At 43.9% G+C, this 23,222-nt stretch overlaps 1 protein-coding gene across 1 annotated transcript in view; it reads right to left on the reverse strand.

The window, feature by feature from the left end:
- The window catches only part of NUGGC (nuclear GTPase, germinal center associated), a 45,943-nt gene that overhangs the window by 11,459 nt on the left and 11,262 nt on the right, over positions 1–23,222 (reverse strand). Inside the window, exons 6-13 of the mRNA XM_032635828.1 lie at positions 22,883–23,113; positions 20,165–20,374; positions 15,541–15,716; positions 14,133–14,151; positions 13,764–13,853; positions 6,743–6,848; positions 4,925–5,058; positions 403–567 (exon numbers count right to left, since the gene is read on the reverse strand). Coding sequence (XP_032491719.1) covers positions 403–567; positions 4,925–5,058; positions 6,743–6,848; positions 13,764–13,853; positions 14,133–14,151; positions 15,541–15,716; positions 20,165–20,374; positions 22,883–23,113 — 1,131 coding nt within the window. The remainder of the gene's footprint in view (positions 1–402; positions 568–4,924; positions 5,059–6,742; positions 6,849–13,763; positions 13,854–14,132; positions 14,152–15,540; positions 15,717–20,164; positions 20,375–22,882; positions 23,114–23,222) is intronic.

Here is a 23,222-nt window from a genome sequence, read left to right on the forward strand (position 1 = left end):
GGTGCTTTCTTACTGTGTATCTAATTGATACTTACATCAGCCCTGTGAAATAGATTGGGCAAGTGTTCACCATCCCCATTTTACAGAAGAAAAATCCCAACAGGCTTAAGTGGGTTTAGGGCCTTGCCCAGGCCTACGGAGAGGATGTTTGGTGGGGCTGGCATTCCAAACAAGACCCTCGGATCCTAAATTCCAATTCTTTCCCCTGCGCACGTACCCTTCGCTGCGTCCTCACAAGGCACAAACAGTTCCCTCAATATGCTTTCCTGTGTGCAATTTCACTCTCTCCTAATTTCTTCTAGCTCTTTATTTCTTTCGAAAGCAATGGCATAGTGAAAAAAGGTGGAGAATCAGGCAGGCCTCACCGAACATCACGGCTTTTCTTTTCAGAGGGTCACTCACCACCAGGCACGCCCCAAGGATCTGTCGGTAGGAACTCCTGGCATTTTGGACCCCTTCTTGCAGAGGCTGCACTATGTGGGCAAAGCACTGGTCGATGGCCTTCTCCAGCAGCTGTATCTTCTCTTCCACAAATCTCCGCAGGCCATTCACGTGCAAGTATTCGTTCTAGGAACAAGGGCCATCAGGAACATGAGGCCACCCCCTCCCTAAAGGCACCATCTCCTCCAACTCTGCTTTCTTTAAGTCTGTCACCAACACAAGATTGAGCTTGAGCAGATCACCCACGGTGGACTCCTCCCTGTCATCCCCGTAAGGCACCCTTCAGGGCACAGACCTCCTTAAGCTTTGTGGGATTGGAGAATCAAACAAATATATCCTCCTGCAACTTTTCCTGGGGTTTAACCCATTAGGCTACTTGAAAGAGTAAATATTTTTTAAAAATCCAATTGTCATTAAAAGAGATTTTTCCAATGACATCTGATTCAACAAATATTTAATGAACTTCGTGCACAAAGCAGTTTTGGAGGAGAGGGTTTCTCAAACTTTAACGTGCATAGAAACCACCAGAAGAGTTGGTTCAAACCCAAGGGCCTGGGATTCTACATTGCTAGCGAGCCCCAGGTAATACTGATCTTCTGGATCCTGCTTTAAATAAACAGCAAAGCTACAGGAGCATAAAAATAAAGACTTGGTTCCTGCTTCAAAGGAGAATAGCCTAGTCAGGGAAGAAAATATCTATTCAAGTAATACGAGGGAGTGACCGCCAGGGGCAGCCTTGACCTCTGGGTTCCAAACTGGGAACTCTGTAGTGTCTGTCCCCTGTATGAGAACCCTGGGGACCACATGGTGTCTGACTGCAGTGGAAAGAAACCACACTCCGCTCTCCCTGACTCCCCGGGCAGAGTTGGGGCGCTCTTTCCTGGGCTCCCGTTGCATTTAGGACACCCCTGCTGTGCTATGTCTCTCTCAGGCCATGTGTCTCCTGCCCTGGGCCAGGACCTTGCTGGAGAGACAGACTCTGTTGTTCATGTTTGTTTATTCCAAGGCAGGGCACGGAGAGCACGGTCCATAAACATTTCTGGGGAGAATGAGTGGCGTGGAGAAATGGCTGGATAACGTAGGCTTTTAAAGTGTATTCCAAATGTTATGACAGAAATAGCTCTTGAATTGAGGTGTGACCTTACAGAGATGACTTATCATCTCTGGATCGCAAGGGCATCGTCTGTGAAGTAAGTGAATGGGGCTGAATGATCCTGAAAACAGCCTCAAACTCCTATACCCTGAGTCTCAGAATAGAGGAGTTTTAGAAGTTTATGGAAACTATTCCGCTTCAGGCAAGCCCTGGGGAGTTTCAGAGTTTTCACTATTTAGAATTCTATAAGCCATACTTTCTCCCCCAGAGTTCCCTCTAGATTCTTTGGAGTTTGTCGTGTCACTAGTGATCAAAATGAAAGAAGAAAAAAGTCATGAGAAGAAACTCCACGGGCAAGATTCTCACAAAGGCTCACTCTCAAAGAATCCTTGTTGAAGAAGCAAAAGAATGATAAGAAGGGAAGGGGCTGGAAATAAAAGAGCAGTGAGAAAGGGAAAGGCTGGCATCTACTATGAATAAATGCAGGACTCATTCAACACTGAGATCGTCATAATCAACTTCCCATTGATTCTTAAAAATAAAGACTAGATCCCTGTTCATTTAAAATCACTAACTATCCAAACTCTAAAGTTTTTGGTTTGAGTCACAATCTTAAAAAATGATCTGTCACATATATTTTTAGATTTGAATTTTTTTTTTCCGGAATGCAAAGGAGCTGACAAACTCTTGCCTTCCAGCTTTCCGTCAGAGAACTAAGACTGAGACCAACATCTGAGGCCAAAGAATGTTGTAAGCCTGCTGGCAACTCCTTCTAAAAGGCTATCACAGAAGTGCCAGCCAGCCCCCTCCTCTGTGTCTTCCATCACCTGCAGTCTGGCTACAAGGAGGGACTGAGCCCCTACACGGGTTGCACCTCCATACCACGCTCCAACTTCGATTGCAAAATGCTTTGTCCTGGTGTTTATAAAATAAACCAACCACACACAGCACCACATCCGATTCGTTTTCCATCAGCACTTCCAAAAATCTTTGGCTGAGCAGAGAGGCAACTTTTACCCCAAAGAATTTTGGGGGGAAGTTAGAATGTCAAAACATTCACTAGTATTTCAGAGGACAAAACTCAAATTGGAAAATCTCAGATTCCAGGAGGGTCTCTTTTTTCTTACACAGAACTAGACCCAAACAAGGAATAAGAGATACGATGAAAAAGATGGTGAATCTTACTCTATATGGCACTTTTAATTTCTAAAATGTGGATATTTGACTGACACTGCGTGGACCATCAAGAGTTGACATTGCTGGGATTTCCCTGGTAGTACAGTGGTTGGGAATCCACCTGCCGATGCAGGGGACACGGGTTCGAGCCCTGGTCCGGGAAGATCCCACATGCCGCGGAGCAACTAAGCCTGTGCATCACAACTACTGAGCCTGCACTCTAGAGCCCTTGAGCCACAACTACTGAAGCCCACACGCCGCAACTACTGAAGACCGTGTGCCTAGAGCCCGTGCTCCACAACAAGAGAAGCCACCGCAATGAGAAGCCCGCGCTCTGCAACAAAGAGTAGCCCCCGCTCGCCACAACTAGAGAAAACCCACGCGCAGCAACGAAGACCCAACACAGCCAAAAATAAATAAATAAATAAATAAATTAAAAGTAAAAGAGTTGACATTGCTTACTTTTCACACTGAAGTCAGGTCCCCACCAGCTGCCTCTGCTCATCGCTCCACAGGGCCCTCCCAGGTTCACTGTCCCACAGTCTCAGGACCAGCCCCACCGGTACATTTCTCTCCACTTTCCCTATTCTGCATAACAAGAAGTCAGCTTGGCTGTGCAAACCTGATAGCTGACAGCAAGTGTGGAAATAAAGAAATACCAACCAAATGAGAACACACAAAGGCTATTAATTTAGAGCTCGCTATAGCAAGACAGTCTGTGGCCATCACTTGCGTTTGGCAGACACTCAAAGGCAAGCAGAGGGATGGGAAGGCTTCTGGTGCCCTGATCAGAGGCCCCTGGCATGGGGCAGCCATAGGTGGAGACCTCAAAGCAGGGATCTTATGTGATTCATGAGGATGCATATTTATCTTTTCTTGATTGGTCCTCAGTTGGAAGCAGGGATAAAGATTAGGGAAGCCCATGAGCTAACAAGGCGGTCTGTGATGAGAGTTTCATGGGCAGCCAATTATACTGAGGATGTGTGGGATCAGAATAATGCAGCCTGCTGGGAGACTGTCATTTGCAGAATTAAAGGCAATGCAGTCGTTGCTAAAGGGTTTAGTTTGGATGGGAGATGTAACCTTCCAGCCATACTTCTGTCATCTGAATCTGATGGGTTGCTTTTGTGTGTTTCAGGTTGTTTTAAGTTTTCTTTTCCGTTTTGTAAGCAGCCATTGCTCGTATGTTAAAACACCTAAGAGAAATGGCAATCTCTTTGCCATAAAATATGGATGACAGTTAAAAAAAAAAAAAGGATAAGGGAAGCCGTCAGTCGTTAACAAAGGTCTGGCCATTTGGGGCTGATTGTTTCAGAAGTTATTGTTTAGCTTCTTAGATTGTTACTAGAGATAGCAGTCTAACTTCCTACAAGTTTTAGAGCAGGCTGGCTTCCTGAGCTGTTCATTGTAGATGGGGGGTTGGTTTCCCAGGCAGCTTGCTGCAGGCTGTGGGTCAGAGTTCTGTCTTTATATGTGCTTGTTTGTTTGTATTTTCATTCCCTCACAAGGAAACCATGCAGTTGGTGATTGATTCCAGCAACAAAGTTTTCTCCCAAACTCTCCCAAACCTCGAATTTAGCAGCTTATCCCTCTTATCTTAGGGTAAAAAAAAATTCATCCATCAAAAAGATAAACTTTGTCCACTACTATGAAAAAAGTCATTTTTAACTGGTTATTCAGAAGACCTGCATTCTAGACCATGAAGATAATATCTCTCTGCTGAAAGGCCCTCCTCTTTTCCTTCCTCTCACATTATATAACCACGCTGCTCTGAGTTTGAGATTCTGACAGCACCAGGCCATGCACGAAGTCCACAGGCAGAAGAGAGTTTTTTGGACTGTATGTGCACACATGCCTCTTTAGGATAACCAAGAACTGACATATTCCAGTAGAAGTAGGCAAATCCCTCCTGCCATTAAACACATTCTACTTGATTCAAGTCTCAGGAGAGGCAAAAGTGACTATTTTTACCTTTTCCTCTCAGCCCATCTGTCATAGGTAAAACATTATTTCTTTTTTCTTTTTTTTTTTTTACTCAAAGGTTACAATGTTAACCCTCAAATTCTCTTTCTGCTCTCTTTAGATTCTCTAAGCTTAGGGTCTTCCTCTGATGAGAAAAGAAAGATTACGGTGAGTTAATTTTCTAACTTGGTAAGAGGGAGCATTCTGCCCAGGCCAGGAGGCAGAGGACACACAGCCCAGGGGTCTTCCTACCGGCAGGCTGTCCGTGCAGCTGAAACTGTCCGTGAGCAGAAACAGGCCAAAAGCTTCAGTGACATACTTGGTCACCATCCTCCTCTTCTTATCCAAGAGCCTTCTCCTGATATATTCTCTTAACTTGGGGATTTCTGGAATTCACAGGCAGCACAAACAATTTGAAAAGGCCAGAGCTGGTGGGAAATAGAATTCTTAAACATTAACAGATCATGCTGGCTGTCTGAATTAACTTCCGCTGAGGTCCTATGCGGGTAGGTTGCTCACTAAACCAACCTATCTGTTTTCCCCAGTCTAGGATCAGCAGCTATGCATGGTGCTAATTTTATTCAGTGGTAGAGAACAAACTCTGTGGAAAAGTTCAGGCTGGGTAAGAAAACGGGCACTTCCCTCTGGACGGTAGTTACCTGGATAGTATATAGAACCCGGGGCTCAGATTTCTAGAGCCTCAGCCATTTGGTCCCGCTAGACTTTTCTATCTATATCAAATAACCATTAACATCAAAATAGCGCATGCTTGCTGTAGAAAGGGTAGGACCTCTGACAAGTGCAATTCCAGATTAGACACGTATCTTAGTCCGAATCCTCTGTTAGTCGGAAGATAATAGATGTCAAGCTACTTTCCCCCCATTATCCCTGTAAGTGGAAATGTTTCTATATTATTCCTTGCCTGTGCCATGCTGATTATTTCTTTGATATCCTTGTTCAAGCAGTTCCCCATTTCTGGCAACTTTTCACATCTTCTGCTCCTTAATCGCCTTTGACGCTCATCCATGTCTAGCGACATATAGGCCCATTTTAAACCATTTTCAGCTGAGATCAAGGTCAAGCTCGGATCCTGCCTCCTCACCCAGCTTTCCTTCAGTAATCCGGTCACACAGGTCCTGGGTTCTCTGAATTTCTGCTGTACTCAGAGCACCATAGAACTAGCCTCATTTTTACTTTGATTTTTGCACGTGGCTTAGTATAGTAAGTCCCCTACTTACGAACCTTCACGCTGCAAACTTTCAAAGATGCAAACGTGCATCTGGTTCCAGCAAGGAACCAGAACCTGCGCCATCAACGTCAGGCGCGAGTGACATTGCAGCCTGCCCTCCCTCTCCTATCACTGACCATCCTTCAGCTCTACCATCTCCCACCTCCTCCCCCTCCTCCAGTCAGTAACTCTTCTTGCCTGTTCCCTCCATGCCAGCCCCTGGATGCCAGCTGTTGTTCTGTACTACTGTACTTTCCAAGGTACTGGACTGTAAGATTAAATATGTTTTCTTTATTTTTTGTGTTTGTTTTTTATGTATTATTTGTGTGAAAAGTATTATAAACCTATTACAATATAGTACTATATAGCCAATTGTGTTAGTTGGGTACCTAGGCTAATTTTATGGGACTTAAGAACAAACTGGACTTACGAACGCGCTCTCGGAATGGAACTCATTCGTGTGTAGGGGACTTACTATATTAGCTCTTCATGTAAATTTCAAGTTCTCTGAAGAAAGCAGCCATGTTCTCTAACCCCACCCCACCCCCAAAGAAAAAGCATGCCATGGATGCTTTTTCTACCTGTCCCTGGGTGAGCAAGGACTCTCAAGGCAAACACTAAGGAAATGGCAACTCGTCGTAAGATTTGGAGGAGAAAGGAATTGTGGTCTCAGGCACCACAACAATGCAGAGACAAACACGCATATAGCTGCTCATAGGTATAGAAACTGTGGCAAACTAGAAGTGCGGCACAGAAAGTTCTAGAACGGGAAATTCAGAGTGCCAAGCTTAATCCTGAGAATTGGAGTGATTGAGATGAAAAAATATATATGTATAAATTACCGGTTTCCTCCTCGGTGAGGAGAGCCTGCTGCCAGTACTCCTGGGCGCTGACCGTGTACACCAGCTCTGAGTCTTCCAGAACCCTGGAGTCAGTTGGCAGCTTCCTCTGAAGTGAGAGAGGCACACAGAGAACAGAATAACTCAACCACCGCAAAGGCAACCATGCACATGCTCCACAAGAGCCTCCAGCAAACTTGAGCTCATTCGCTTTCAGTTCTGCACAAGCCCTGTAAGGATCAAGCAATAGTCCCAGGGTCAAATGTTCCCATCTGTCCGCCTTACAAGGTCAGAGGTTGTGAGGACACTGTTGCAGAGATTCTCTTGGGAGTTAAAAAAAAATAGCAATTCTAGAAGGAAATGTATAGAGAAAATAGTTCAACCGTGTATTTAACTTTAAAAAACTAAAGATAGAGTTACCATAGGATCCAGCAATCCCACTCCTGGGCATATATCTGGAGAAAACTGTAATTCCAAAAGATACATGCACACCTATGTTCATAGCAGCACTATTTACAACAGCCAAGACATGGAAGCAACCTAAATGTCCATCGACAGATGAATGGTTAAAGAATATGTGGTATATATACAATGGAATACTACTCAGCCATAAAAAAGAATGAAATAATGCCATTTGCAGCAACATGGATGGACTTGGAGGGCCTTATGCTACGTGAAATAAGTCAGGCAGTGAAAAACAAATACCGTATGATATCATTTATTTGTGAAATTTTAAAAAAATGATACAAATGAACTTATTTACGAAACAGAAATAGACTCACAGACATAGAATACAGACTTACGGTTACCAAAGGGGATAGTGGGGAGGGAGATAAATTAGGAGTTTGAGACTAACATATACACATTGCTATATATAAAATAGGTAAACAACAAGAACCTACTGTATAGCACAGGGAACTATAGTCAATATCTTGTAATAACCTATAAAGGAAAAGAATCTGAAAAAGATTAGATAGATAGATAGATATAGATATTATAACTGAATCACTTTGCTGTACACTTGAAACTAACACATCATAAATTAAGTACACCTCAATTTTTTAAAAAGCTATATTTAAATGTTCATAGGGGGGAAAGTACCAGGGTCCATTTTGGAAAAATAAGCACAGCCCTGACAAAGGCAGTGATGGGCAGGAGCCAGCTTGGACCAGCTCCTGAGCATCCACCATACACAGCTCCTCCCAGCTCCCCCCTCAGCACCAGCACATCGGTAGCTTGAAACTGGCAAGGGAACATTTACACCACAGGAATCGGCAAATGGTACACATTGGGCCTTTTTTGTTTTCTAAACAGAGAGCTGACTGTTAAAACATGTATCAACGTATCAGCACAACACAACACTGGGCAAAGGTCCTATAAAAGTGCAAGTTTCTTAACTGGGTGGTTAGTCATCCTACACATTTAAATGCAGAGTAATGTTTAAGCAAATGATGGTTTTAAATGTCAAGGAATTAAGAATCATATGAGAAATTTTTTATGATTAGAAAAACATCACCACAGAGAAGTCATACTAGAATGACACATAAATGATGTTTCATAATCCTTCATTCTTCTCACTTAAAAGAGAAAAGCCGTAAAGAGTATGCATGTGTATGCATGGGTATATGGGGGCGGTAGAACACAGTAGGGAGTTGTCAACCTTCTTCTGATGCAAAGATATAAAAAAGCTGAGTGAGTGGTCCACTGGGAGAGGCAAGAAGCTGCATCTCTGCAATATCTCTGCATCTCAAGTTGTGAGCCCATCTAGTCAAGGCTGGAATACAGATTGCTAGAAGCCCCACACTCTAGTCAGGACTAAAGTTATATAAAGGAGCTGCCAAGATTATTATTTTTTCCCTGCTTGATAGAGTTTTGACTCTAGGAAAATGTTTAGGGAAAGTTGACCCCACTTTCTACTGGGAGATAAAACAATTAATTAAAAAGCAATTAAATGTTAGTAGAGTTTTGAAATAGTTGAAAGGAGTATTCCTAGATTTACCCAGGTGTTTGCATTATTTAAAATTTTGCTCTAAATTTTGTATATCTTTTCTAAAAATTATTGAAGATTCGTTTACACTTCTTGTTATTGTAATCCAAAGAAATATTTTTATAGTGTCAACGGGATGGCTACAGTAGCAGGTTCCGTATTATTGTTAAAGAGAAGTAGAAACAGTTACAGTTGGAGGGTAGGATCCAAGAGCTAAGTAGATGCTCATCAGATTATCCTATAGAAAGATGAGCCACTGTTATCATTTACACACATGGTTTTTAATAACTATATATAGCATAATGTATTAAGTTTGTAAGAAGATATTGTATATAAGAAAGGAGAAAACCTGGAAGCTCAAAATAGAAGTGACACAAGATGGAAGCAGAATCAAAAAGCATATAGTAGGGCTTCCCTGGTGGCGCGGTGGTTGAGAGTCCGCCTGCCGTGCAGGGGACACGGGTTCGTGCCCCGGTCTGGGAAGATCCCACATGCCGCGGAGCAGCTAGGCCCGTGAGCCATGGCCGCTGAGCCTGCATGTCCCGAGCCTGTGCTCCGCAACGGGAGAGGCCACAACAGTGAGAGGCCCGCGTACCGCCAAAAAAAAAAAAAAAAAAAAAGCATATAGTAAAGTTGGAGTTAGATTGAAATCAGGAATATAATTTGTAGCCCCATTTTTAAAAAAATTTTATACAATTTTTAAAGGTTACTTTTCATTTACAGTTATTACAAAATATTGGCTATATTCCCCATGTTGAGCCTATCTTACACCCAATAGTTTCTACCTCTCACTCTTCCACCCCTATATTGCCTCTCCCTCCCCCCCACTGGTAACCTCTAGTTTGTTCTCTATATCTGTGAGTCTGCATCTTTTGTGTTATATTCAATAGTTTGTTGTATTTTTCAGATTCCATATATAAGCCATTATCATACAGTATTTATCTTTCTCTGACTTATTTCACTTAGCATAATGCCCCCCAAGTCCATCCGTGTTGCTGCAAATGGCAAAATCTCATTCTTTTTTATGGCTGAGTAGTATTCCATTGTATGTATGTATGTGTGTGTATATATCTCTATCTATCTATTTATCTACATATATATATACACACACATATATACACTGTGACTTCTTTATCCATTCATCTGTTGATGGAGACTTAGGTTGTTTCTAAGTCTCAGCAATTGTAAATAACGCTGCTATGAACATTGGGGTGCATGTATCTTTTTGAACTAGTTGCAACCCCATTTAAAAAAAAGATCTATATTTTCTAGCTTTGTCATTAAAATGACTTTGCAGTAACATCACCCTGTCCACTTCTTTTACTTGTATGAATTATTTGATATGTACCCCTTGCACCCCAACTTTTATTTTTAATATTATTCTCTGCTAAAAGAAACTCAAGTTTCTTTGATAGTAATAGTTCCGTGCCTTGAGGCAGGGAAAAAGAAAATGGGCCTGAATATGTTCTTTTTTTTTTTTTTTTTTTTTTTTTTTTTGCGGTATGCGGGCCTCTCACTGCTGTGGCCTCTCCTGTTGCGGAGCATAGGCTCCGGATGCACAGGCTCAGCGGCCATGGCTCGGCGGCCATGGCTCAGTGTCCATGGCTCGCGGGCCCAGCCGCTCCGCGGCACGTGGGATCCTCCCGGACCAGGACACGAACCCGTGTCCCCTGCATCGGCAGGCGGCATCTCAACCACTGCGCCACCAGGGAAGCCCCTGAATATGTTCTTGTTGCCAGAGAGGAAAGATATATTTTTTTAATGTCTGGGTAATGCTAAAAGGAACCAGCTAAAATTAAAGGCTCCCTTTGGCCAAGATGTGAACTTGAACATCAAAAAGAACACAGTAATTCTGTGAAAAGCCATGAGTTCATTATAATCCTCAAACTGAGTAAACTAATAAGGTATTATGAAATAATAAGCTCTATCTCTATCTATCTATCTATCTATTTATCTATCTGTCTACAGGTCTCTGCCCTGAGTTCCCAACACAGGGCTCCTAAACCCCTTATAAATAGGGGGTTTCATTCTAACATTGAGTCTTTGGCCCCAGTTCCCAGCACAGAGCTCCCAAATCCCTTGGAATTTCTACCCCCCACCCCCATTCTCCGGAGAGGGGAGAGGAGCTGGAAATGGAGTTAATAATTGATCATGTCTATCTGATGAAGCTCCATAAAATCCCAGTAGTGTAGGGTTCGGAGAGCTTCCAGGTTGTGAGCACATCCACATACTTGGAGAGCAATGCACCCCAGTTCCATGGGGACAGAAGTTCCTGCGCTGGGGACCCTCCCAGACCTCGCCCTATGTATCTCTTCATCTGGCTGTTCATCTCTTATCATATCCTTTATTATATAGTAAACTGGTAAATGTGAGTGTTTCACTGTGAGTTCTGTGAGCTGTTCTAGCAAATAACCCAATAATGCAAGGGAGAGGAGGTCAAGGGAACCAATTTGTAGCCAAGTCAGGCAGTTGTGGGTAACCTGGGGACCTACTTCTTGAGATTCATATCTGAAGTGGGAGGCAGTCTTGTGGGACTAAATCCTTAACCTGTGGGATCTGACACTATCTCCAGGTAGACCATGTCAAACTGAGTTAAATTGTAAGGTGCCCAGCTGGTGTCAGAGAGAATTGCTTGGTGCGAAGAAAACTCCCACACGTATGGTGTCAGAAGTATGAGTGCGGTAGTCATGTGCGAGTGACGGAGAGAGGCACTGGAACAGTAGCATAGGTTTTCTTTACAGATTTGCTAAAGCAAAGGCAAAATGCTGTATAATAATCACCTCAAAAGACATGCCTGAAAAAAAAAAAAAGACGTGCCTGAGAACATCAAAACCCAGCTTTCTTTTACCTGCCACATACAATTAGTCATCCAGACCTATGGATCTGAACCCCCTATTCGTTCTTGAATGCATCTCCTCTACTCTATTTCTATGGTTACTGCCTAGTTCAGGCTCTTATCACTTTTTTTTTTTTTTTTTTTTTTGGCTACATTGGGTCTTTGTTGCTGTGCGCCGGCTTTCTCTAGTTGCGGTGAGCGGGGGCTACTCTTCGTTGCGGTGTGTGGCCTTCTCATCGCGGTGGCTTCTCTTGTTGTGGAGCACGGGCTCTAGGCATGTGGGCTTCAGTAGTTGTGGCACGCAGGCTCAGTAGTTGTGGCTCACGGGCTCTAGAGCACAGTCTCAGTAGTTATAGTGCACGGGCTTAGTTGTTCCGCAGCATGTGGGATCTTCCCGGAGGGCTCTGACCCATGTCCCCTGCATTGGCGGATGGATTCTTAACCACTGCGCAATCAGGGAAGCCCTATCACTTCTTTTTTTTTCTTTTTAACACCACCTAGATTACAGAAAAAGCCTCCCAGCTGGTCTTTCTACATCCAATCTTCACCAGCCCCTCTCCCCACCATTCATTCTCCATATTCCCGAGAAAATCACCTTTCTAAGATGCATAATATTTCCAAATTGAAATCAATAAGTGTAGTCCCAGGAGCCTGAAATTTTTCTTACAATATTTTTCTTAATTTTCTTTTTTATAATTAAAAAAGTAAGCAGAGACATCTCTATGAGTGGCTACCCTATAATCAACTTCTGACTCATATTTTCTATGATCAAAATTAAATTTGCTCCAAATGAAGGTCTGCAGTACAAATAAAGGTCTCACAATAATTCAAACTGAAAAGAAGTGGTTGGAGAATGAAGGCGTTACCTAGCCATCAGAGGTGTAGGTGTGCAGACCTAAAAGAACTTGTGCCATAAGAATCAAAACCACAGTCACCCTGCAAGCTGATGTATTGTTGCCCAGACCCTATCTTGTACATACCAATTTGCCACATTTTTTAGCAATAAATATAATTGTAAATTGTGTATTGAGGTATTTCATGTTTCTGCTTCCAGAAACAATATAATTAGGTCCTCATAAAATGCATATTTCTTTAATGCCAAGAAGAACAATTAAAGAGAATAAGAACAGCTTTACTGAGTTATTGCCTCATTAAAATCAACATTCAAGAATTGCTCGGTAGAAGACTTTGGCTTGAGTATGAAGTCTGATTATTCTGAATTAGAAACAAAAGCCCTGAAATTTCCAATTCCACATTGTACGCCAGACATTTTCTGCATCAATATAATTGAAGTCAAAATACAGAAAGCAATTAAACATAGAACTGGACCTCAGGCCATGTGTTTTTACTGTTAAATCCAACACTGAAGGTTTAGTCTCAGCAAAACCATCCCTTCTATCACATTATACTAACTGTGATATAACATTTAAGTTGTTTTGTTTATATTTCATCTTCAAGTTGGTTTCAGTTTTATAGTTGCATAAGACTATTACAGGAAGGAGTTTTATGTTTGTACCTGTTTTAGTGACAGCATAATAAAAATAATTTAAGAAACAGCAAGATTCCCACAGAACAATTACTCAAGCTTGAAAAATAGAGCTCAGGGCTTTTCTCCCAACACTCCTGCCTATGCCCCTTGCTGAGCTATTCAAAACTACTTGCCTATAGTTCACCAAGCGTGGCAGTTTTCTTCAACCATGTTCTTCCTTCTGTATCAAACACATTTTGTCCGACTTCTTCACCTCACTCAAGACTATTGGTTCTTTAAAATTCTGCTGAAGAGGCTGAGAAGTTTTCCCTGAACTTCTCCTCAACACCGCCTCCCCCAACGGCCCGTGTGACTGGGGCATCCTTCCTCTGTGTTCCCCCAGCCCTGCTGCATCCCTCTAGCCAAGCACACTTCAACCTGCACTGTGATCCCTGATCTTATCTGCACATAATTCTCAGTAGACCATATGCTCATTCAATCCTTCCAACAATCACAGGCAGTAGATATTATTATTCCCCCATTTTACAGATGAGAAGATGGAAGCTCAGAGAGGTACGGTGATTTGCCTAAGGTCACAAAGTAATTCATCAGCAGGACTAAGTTGTCTACTCCAAAGCCTCTGCCCTTGCTACCGCACAAGACCAAATAGGTGTTTCTCAAAATCTGAGTGGTTGAAAAGCAGAAAAATGCATAGGAGAATCTGTTAACTTACCTTTAGTTTTTCCTTGAGAACTTTATTCCTTTGTAGCTTTATCATTTCATTTCTTTCTAAAACAGCCTCCCGCTGACTTTGAATAGCTTGCTGGATTGTGAAAAGAAATAAAAGCATGGCAAAGAGTCTAGGGTTATCAAGAGTGATAAAGGGATGAGATGCACATCTTGCGGGAAGCTCTTCCTCTGGCCCAGACAAATGTGCATGTGTTCGAATCATATATTACTAGTCATAAAAAGTATTATTTAAGAATAACAAGTCCAAACTCATCAAGATGTTTACATTAAATGTGTGTAACTTTTTGTCTATCGATTATATCTCAATTGAGCTTTAAAAAAGAAAGAAAAAAAAAAACTAGTCCATACTTACACTTCCCACTTTTCTTTCCCTGAAATGAGAAATGTAACAATTATTTATCTCGTGATGTGTCACAGCAGTCTTGACTTTCCCTGAAAGCAGCATATACTGTCATGCCTTTATGCCTCTTCCTAAGCTCTTTCTTCAGTCCAAATGCTCTGACCCACCTCCAGTGTCCATTTGAAAAAAGTATCTTAATTTCTCAATATATTGTCATCGGTGGAATTTTCTGTGACCTCACCACCTGGCCCAGTCAAAACGTAGCCCTCACTCTCCGGGGTCCCATGGTACTTTACTTGTCCCTCTCATATAACCTTTCATCCTCTTTTAAGACAGTGACCTCAGTGACTAAGAACGGTGCCTCTCTGAATCTGCTGCCCCTACCAGGGTGTTCAATAAACATTTCATAAATTCAACTGTATTATGTTCAGTTTTAGAGCTGGCATTGGAAAGGGAGCACTTGAGATACTATTCTGTGGTAGGGAGTGGGGTGAATGGAATTGCAGGGAAAAAAATAATGGAGCTGAAATTCCAACTTAGACCATGAAAGCAAGAAGTTGGGGGAAAAGTCTTAGTCTGTTTCTTCACTGAGGAATTTTTCTCTGCTTAGGTAGTTCCTGGAGACAGTAGACTCAAGTGGGGAGGATACGGCAGAGGGGGCAGGTGGAGAAGCTTTTGTTAGAGCAGAGAAATACTGGCAAGGGTAGAGCCCATGACCGTATGTCCTATGTCCCCGGAACAGACCAGTGTACACCTGCGATCCTCTGTAAAGATTAATTACAACCCCTTTCACTTTCAGAGTGCCCCAACATGGAAGATAAGTTCCAGTCCACCTAGTTACAGGGGGAGCAGACATGTGCATGGAAATCAACATATATTAACATCTATTAAGCTCTAAAATGCTTACCCTTCATTATGTTTTGTTAGAGTATGACTCTAAGAATGCTTTTACTTTGGGCCAAGTTCTGAACCTTTGAGAACCTTGCTCCATATGGGTTTAAAATCTCAGGAGGAGACAAATCTGAAACAGAATCTTGACACTTCAAAGCGGTACCGGGCCAGATGGTGTTATAGGAAGTGCCCAACAGCTGTGGGCCGTCTACACTTCCCATATCTGGGGGGACAGGCAGGTCCACCACTCTGTAAAATGCCAGGAGCTGCTCTTTGCATCTCAGACACCTGAGTGGCACCCCTGGAGCTGTGTAGAGCACGGGCGTTAAGCAGCTGCTCTGGAAGATTCCCAAGACAACCTACCCAAGGGTCCTGATGTCCCAGGAAATCACCCAGACTTCTCTTTTAGCCCCAGTGGTCACTTCCCTGAGTCCAAAATGCCCATGAGTCAAAGCTCTGTTGTTACCGTAATTACAGCATTCAGGACCCATGGAGGAAAGCCCGCATCCCTGTAAGCCCAGCACCGTACCTTAGATATTCCGGCAAGTGGAGCTTGTCGGTCTTGGTGACCACCAGGGCCATGTCCCTGCAGAACCCCCTTTGGCAGGCTTTGATGCTCTCGTTCAGAAGGTCTTCATGGGCTCTCCCTCCAGAAACTCTTTCGATGTCACTGATCAGCCAGATCACTGAGCATTTATCAATGGTCTGTGAAACACGACCACAGCATGTTTAAGAGCATAAATGGTGCCTCGGTTGTAGAGCATGTGCTTCCTTAATGTACCATGTCTGTCCTCGATGCCCTGCCCCGACTCTCTCTCCAACCCCACCTCTCATCCCTCCCCACCACATTCTTTTAGGCACCAACCATAGGAGCTTCTTACACTTCCTGGGATGTAAATTGCTCATCTATCTCTTGGGGCCTTTGCCCTTGCCATGACCTCTGCTTGACGTCCATTTGCCATCTGAGACTGCCAAGGGCCACCTGAGGCTAGGTTGGCCACCTCTACCTCTGCGTCCCTCAGCACCTGGACTTACCTGCCACAGTACTTCTCAGGCAGAACTATTGTACACGGTCGGCACTCTATACCCCTCTCCCCCTCTTCACCCAGACTGTGAGGTACTGGGTGGGAAGGGGCTGCATCTTTCAGCTTGGAATCCACATCACCTCAAGCACAGTACTTGGCCCACAGTAGAGGCTTCAGAGATGTTTGTGGCAGTAGTCATTGATAGAATTCAAGAAATCAGACCTCCAGTTCCAGATCCATCACGGGCTTGATTTACCTCAGCTGTCCTCTAGGGAAGATTATTGTTCTTCCAGAGCTAGTCCTGGTCATGATCTACCCCAAAGCTGTCACCACAGGGCATCATTTTGATGTCTGGCTGCCCCTGCATATTCAGCATACTACCACCAGGTGGCAGCAGGGAGCCAGAAACCGCGTGATTCAAGTTGCAAAGGCCAATGAACCTGAAATTGCAACCTACTCGTTGATCACATATGTATTGCTTTAGCTAATATGCAACTTTCATGTGACAAGCAATAGCGTGTTGCCTTGTGACATTTCTCTGACTGCATTGTTTCACTCATCTCACCATATAAGTGAAAAGCTGGTCCATCACCAGGACTGAGTTTGTTTATGGTTCCTCAAAACAGCACTTTGTACAAAAAGCTGTGACAAGTTTGCGAGTTGCTAATGAAATCATTATTTGCTTTATACTAATGGTCCTTAACTAGTGGAGGTTCTATACCCCAGACGACGCTTGGCAATGTCTGGAGACATTTTTAACCGTTTTGACTTGAGGGGGTACATAACAGGCCCCAAGAGGCAAAGGATCAGCTTAAGGCCACCCAACTATGGGTCCTGAACTTCCTCCCCTACATGGATGGACTCACATTCGGGCAGGAAAATAAAACCAATCGCTCCCTCCCACTTCCCAAATTATAACCAATTTAGGGATGCTTCAGATCATTCCATCAGGCTGTGGAAGATGAAACTCCTCCTCTAGGGCAGGACCTCTTTCACTTTTATATTCCCCTGGTCCTGGTAAACTACAGGTGCTTAATAAATGTTTATTAAAAGAGAAGAGAACTGCAATCATAAAGGTTGCAGTGGTTAAATCTCAGGCCCTACACAAAGCTCCCGACTGCCAGGATTTGGTAAAATTAGAGTCACAGAAAACACCGGAAAAAAGCCGATCTATAAGACAAGAGCCACTGGATTTGGGAGTGGGTAGGATGGCCCCCTGCCATCGCCGCCCTCCTCCCTTCCCACAATGAGAATGGGCCTCCAAGAGGTCAGGTGACTCAGGCAGCACGGGGACGTCTGAGCTCTTAATGGTTTTAGTGTAGGGAAGGTACTGCTGGGCAGCTGGGGAGGTGGGGGCGAGGCATCGTGTTCTGCTCTCCCTGGAAGGAGGGGAGTCTCTAGTAACTTCTCATGAGAGGATATCACAAAACCACAAGCACGGAGGGGAGCTGCGACCAAGCAGAGCAGCCTGGGGGCCATCACTTCGCTTCAGCCCCACCTCCTCACAGCTCCTCTGTTCTGAGTGGCCTTTGATAAGCTGCCCAGTGTACCTGAACTGGCAGCAGCCACGGCTCCATCCTGTGAGCGAGGCCGGCCACCTCCTCAGGCTGTCGCTCCCTGGGACTGGCCTGGAACTAGAGGAGGTTGGCGATTCCACTCCCAGAGCTGAAACCCTGCAGAAACAAAGGCTCTCCCGGCCAGGCCTGAGCAGACCACCAAGGGTGAAGGATGCTGGGACTGCCTCCTCCTTAAAGAACTGTTAGGGGATGTGCTGGGGGGTGAGAGACAGAGTCTCAGCTGGGAAGGCAGGAACCTGCTCTCTGGTTCAAATTCTGCCACTCAGTAGATGTGTGGTCTTGGGCAAATGACTTCCCATCTCTGAGCCTCCATTTCCTTATCTGTAAAATCAGGGCATAGGCTGAGTATCTGTAAGCTGTTATCCTGATCTTTATTGGAAACCACAGTCACAAAGCTCCCCCGGCCCACAGTCATTCATTTAGCGCAAATCTGCTGAATTTAAAGTCTACCTATAACAGAGAAGCAGTGGGCCCGCAGTGAGTTTTTCGGCAGCCACTGCACTGATCGTGACTCACAGACACTGGCCCTCCTTCCCAGTCCCTTCTGGCTCTGGTCCTGTGCCCCGTGTTCCCTCCCACCCTGCGCTCCTGAGCTCCTTCTAAGACGCCCTTTCTTTCTCTATCACTCACCCGAGTCCCTCCTGTCCTTCGAACTTCCCCAGGAAGCATGGTATTAAAGCCCACCCCACCTTTCCCAGGCTTGGCTTCTGCGCCTCTCTCCATCCTTCCCCCACGCCCTCAGCCCTCTGGGCTCCACAAATGCTGCAAACGGTGCTCAGGGTCCCACTCCCACCTGCCTCCTCTACCTGGTGGAGGCTGAGCATCTGTATCCACTCTGAAGCCTCACCCACCTCCCAAAGGAAGTCATCACCTTGTGCTCTCATTTTTAAGTAATGGGGTTTGTTCATTAGTGTATTTCATTCCCTTCTGGACTACGAGCCTTCCAAGGGCAAGGACTTTGTCTCCGTCTGTCCAGAGCCTATCATAAAATTGAGGAGATGCTCAGTGGCTATTTGTTGAAGGAATGAGCTCTCTGGTTGGAGGTGATTTCGACTTTTGAGAGCTCATAGCTCCTCGTGCTTCTCGTACATCATTTTCTGCCACTTATTTCGTCATCTGCGTGTTTCATTTCTCCTAGTAGACTCTAAGCCCCTTGAGGGAAGGCTCTGCTTCTCAATCACATTGTTTTATTTTGTTTTCGTCTTTTTAGTTTTAAAGATAATACATGTTCAGGCAAAATATACAAACAATACAGAGGTGTCTGTAGTAAAGAGCGGTAGGAAACACAGAGGCTGCTCTTAACAGTTGGGTATGTATCTTACCGGAAGGCAGGATCTGACTTTTGCCGTGCATTTGCAAACATTACACACGCACACGCTTCTTAACATAAAAGGTCATGTTCTGTCCCTGTTCATTCACTCTTCATTTTGTGTTGTTTATCGTGTAGGATATAGTAGAGGTTGACAGCAGAGAGGCTCTTGAGCCTTCTTGCATGGGTTATGAGCTATAAAATTAGCTCAGCTCTCATTATTATTAGCTATAATCTTTGCATCCTCAGTGCTTAGGACATAGTCTTACATATTGTATGTGTTTGATGAACAGAAAGCAAATTAACAAAGAGATAAATTCTTTAAAATCCCCCAGCCTCTAATCACTAGGTACAGCTCAGACTGCCCTAGTGTTTAACTCTCTGGCTGCAGACACATCTGGGGGTGGGGTGGGGGGCCCGATCGGCTTATGCTCCATTTGCTGGGAATTGAACTCCTACCTACTTTCATCTCAGTGACCCCCTTCAGGCACAGCTGACTACACTAGGGATGGATACTTAATCCAGAGAGAGTTGATCCTTAGCTGGGTGGTAGTTGATCAGATTTTCCTTCTGAGGAATCTGAACTAAAAGACATAGAGACTATAGTCAGACAGTGATAGGTACAGGAACAGCAGTGTCATTCAGAGACGCAGCCAAGGCGGTCCTGTTCCACAACATGGGCGCTAATGGCTAAGGGAGAAGCAGGACTCAGCTGACAGACGCACAAAGAGAAACAGGGTCGCAAGAGACCAGGCAGAGGATGAGCGAGAAAATAGCAGCTTCCAGCCTGATAGGTGGTCCTGGGGCCTGGCTGTGTCTCGTGAGATCCTTTGATAGCCTTCTGATGAACCCTTCTTGACTTGGGATTTGCTTTAGTGAGTTTCTCTTCCCTACAGCCAAACATGGGAGCAGCCTCCCGGTTCCTTGGTGCGTGGCTATTGGCTTCTCTGCTTTGTACCCAAATCTGGGCCTCCCTCTCCTGCTCTGTCCTTGTTTCCTCTGCTCACTCTTGGACGACTTTATTGCTGGCCCTTTTCATCTGTCACATGCTCACGATTCCTCCCTCCCCAATCTCTCTGGCCAACCATATCCTGCCATTGCCCTGAGGCTTAGAACGTGGAAGAATTTAACTCCGATGAGCTCATAAAATCCTGTAAGCGGAAAGCAGAGCATTCTTTGCCGCTTTAGAAAGGGTGCTGGAGTTGAGGAGAGAGGGAACAAAGCCATATGAGAGAGAATCACCTTTCTCCACATCTCGTCCCTCTTGCTGTTGAAGTCGCCTGTGCCTGGAATGTCCACCAGCACAACGCCTTCTGGAATCAGCTCCGATTTGGGAAGAGTCACTTCCACCAGTTTGATCAAGGGCCAGATTTGTGTCTCAGCTGATCCTCCATCCCAACCTCTCCTCTGAGTCCGGATGTAGGGGTCCAGCTTGAGAGACAGCTCTCCTGCCTGAGGAAGAGGGACAGGTGACAGGTCACACACACCAGACATTCTCCCAGCACATCTACCCTGAATGGGCTGTGACTCAGTTTCACCGAAGGTCCACCGAGAACCGTGAAAAGCAGCACCTGGGCAACAGGCACCAGGAGGCCTCAGATCCAGCCTGGAAGGGTCTAGACTCAGAACCAGAAAGGACGCTGGAGATCAGGAAGTTCAAGTTCCTTGACTGACAGATGCAGAAAACAAAGTCAGTTAGAACAGGCTTCACTGGATAATGAGTGTATCTTCTAAATTCCATTCCAGTTCTAAAATTAATGGAAGTCATATGCAATATTCTAAATTTGAGAGAGAGGATTCTTCCCACATGGTTAATGTGAGCATGTTCATTACCAGAAAGCCCTGACCGTGGAAAATGGATAGTGAGATGGTGACCGTATTTTCCAGATGGAAAATTGAAGTTGATCTTCAAAAAGATTTTAAAAATTTATCTTCCAAGTACCAAAAAAATAGATTGACATATAGGTGTTTCCAGGATGTTTTCATGATGGTGGGTGAGATGGGGGATCGCTCTCAGCCTGTTGTTTTTCACGAAACATATCTTGGTACAATGACATCTTCATGCCAGCTACTATGTATGGCAGCGAATCTCTATGGGATACTTCAGGGGAGAGAAGATTTGGGATGCACGGTAGTCATTGTTAATAAATATCTACAGAATGGTCCTGAAAGAAAGATAAAGTAAATTCTTAAGAGAGTTGAGATTAAGTCAGAGGATTTGTTGCAATCTGATTTAATTGCAGGGTAGGGAGTAAGAGGTTTCATCAATTCTAATCGAATCACAAGAAACTGTGAGAGAGGAAATGATAAAAGTTCTTTAAGATATTTTGATGAAAATATAAAGGAGATACAAAAAGAGCAACATAAAAGAAAAAGCATGGGCTTTCTGTAAGAAGAGGGCTCCACTCAATAAACTGGTGGAGGCGAGTCATGCCGGGAGGGAAACTCAGATTCCCTCACCCCAGCCTACAATCCCTGACCCAAACTCTGAATTTGTACCCTCATTCATGGAGATGTTAATTCTGTTCCTCTTGTTTCCATGGGTAAATTCGTAACACCGGGAAGGGATATTTCTAAATACAGAGTAGTGAAGAAATGAATATTATATTGATACCGTGGTGTAAGTTGTGTGTATTCAGATAAAGTAGCCAGTTTATCATCATTACGTTTCTTTGGACGTGCTCGGTCTGTGTTTTAGATATTAGGAGCATAATGCGTTTTAACTATAATAGCCATTTAAATATAAGAAATGGCTACTACATTTGTTCCATTTTCTAGATATATAAGAGCTAAGTGCCTTGAAAGGTTTAATTCATTTGACTTCTAAGTATGCCTGGTCAAGTATTTCAATTTTTTTGAGAGAATCAAATATATTAAATTTGAACTATAAAAAGAAATGTTGATTAATTATGTAAGTAGCATTAACTTTGAAAGGAGGCTTTTCTATGGTAAACTTAGGAGATAATTGAACGTTCAATTTTAGAAACAGGTGTAAGTAATTGTTCTTGTTTCATACAAAAATTGCCAGATTTACAAATGGAATAACAATATATTAAAGGTGAATTTTCAGATGCAAGAAACACTAGGTTTTTAAATGTACGACATTAACAAGTTACAGATTAGTTGCCCGTGTATTCTGGTTTCATTTAAAATCGAATTTTAATTTAAATAAAATGAATATTGATCATAAAAATGAAGAGGGCATTGTTCTACTAGGTGCACATCCTGCATCCATCCTGCCCTTCGCCTGCACCAGCAGCATCCTGACTGTGTGTTTATTGGGGAAGGCAGTGGGTTGAGACTGGTCTCAGCCAATCTTGGCAAGTCTGCTTCTTGTTTTTTTCTAGACTCTCCTTCAGAGAGGCCATGTGACTCAGTCCTGAACAAGAAAGTCTACATGGAAATTTGTTGGGTGTGTTTCTAGCAAAGCTTTTACTTCCCAGTGAAAGAGGAGATGTGGTTGGTGCCACCTTTTTATCCATGTCTTCCCCCTGTGAAGCTAGCTGTGAAGTCCAGCACTTCAGTAGCAATTTTGTTACAATGAGGCAACAGATGTGGACGGTCAGGGGAACCAGAGGCATGTGGCCATGGTTGAGCCACTGAACCAACCCACAGACCCAACTGCCCCCAGACTCCTTATGTGAGAAAATGAATAAATCCCTGTTTGTTTAAGCCATTAAAAATCGGGCTTATTTTTTAAATTATTTGCCACCAAAAGCATCCTTAATTAATCTTCAAGTAACTGTAAATAGTCTTTCCTGTGAACAAAAACTCCCCATTCAGACACTAAAAATTCCCATTTGACAGCCATAAATAATGAAAAACCACTTTCTCATGGATACTTCTGATTTGGGTATCAACTTATTTCCAAAAAGAACACTGTGCCTTGCACAAATCCCCTAAAGGGATTCAACTGTTATCCTTGAGACTCATGAAAAGATAAAGATGTCCTGAACCCACCTCTTCCGCCTTGAGGGTGATGACTCTGGAGGTGGGGATCTTTCCTTTGGGCTTTGCCCTTAGTAACTCCTCATAGCTCTTCCTTTCCACCCCGTTTCCATAAACCATTTGTAGCTTCCAAATGGCTTCCTCCACTGCATCGTCCCTGTCCCAGGCATCCTCTTCTTCTCTGCCCAGCTGCTCAGGCCTGTGCAGGAGTTTCGTCAAGTTCTTCAGCTCCTGCTTCCACTCCTGCCAAGGCAGAGTGGGGGCCAAAGCCCCCCAGGACACAGATACAGAAGACACTGACAAAGAGAGAAATCCATCGTCCCTGTGGAGGGCAGGGGGCTGCATACCCAGG

This window comes from Phocoena sinus, chromosome 6 (assembly GCF_008692025.1).
Source record: "Phocoena sinus isolate mPhoSin1 chromosome 6, mPhoSin1.pri, whole genome shotgun sequence".
NCBI lineage: Eukaryota > Metazoa > Chordata > Mammalia > Artiodactyla > Phocoenidae > Phocoena > Phocoena sinus.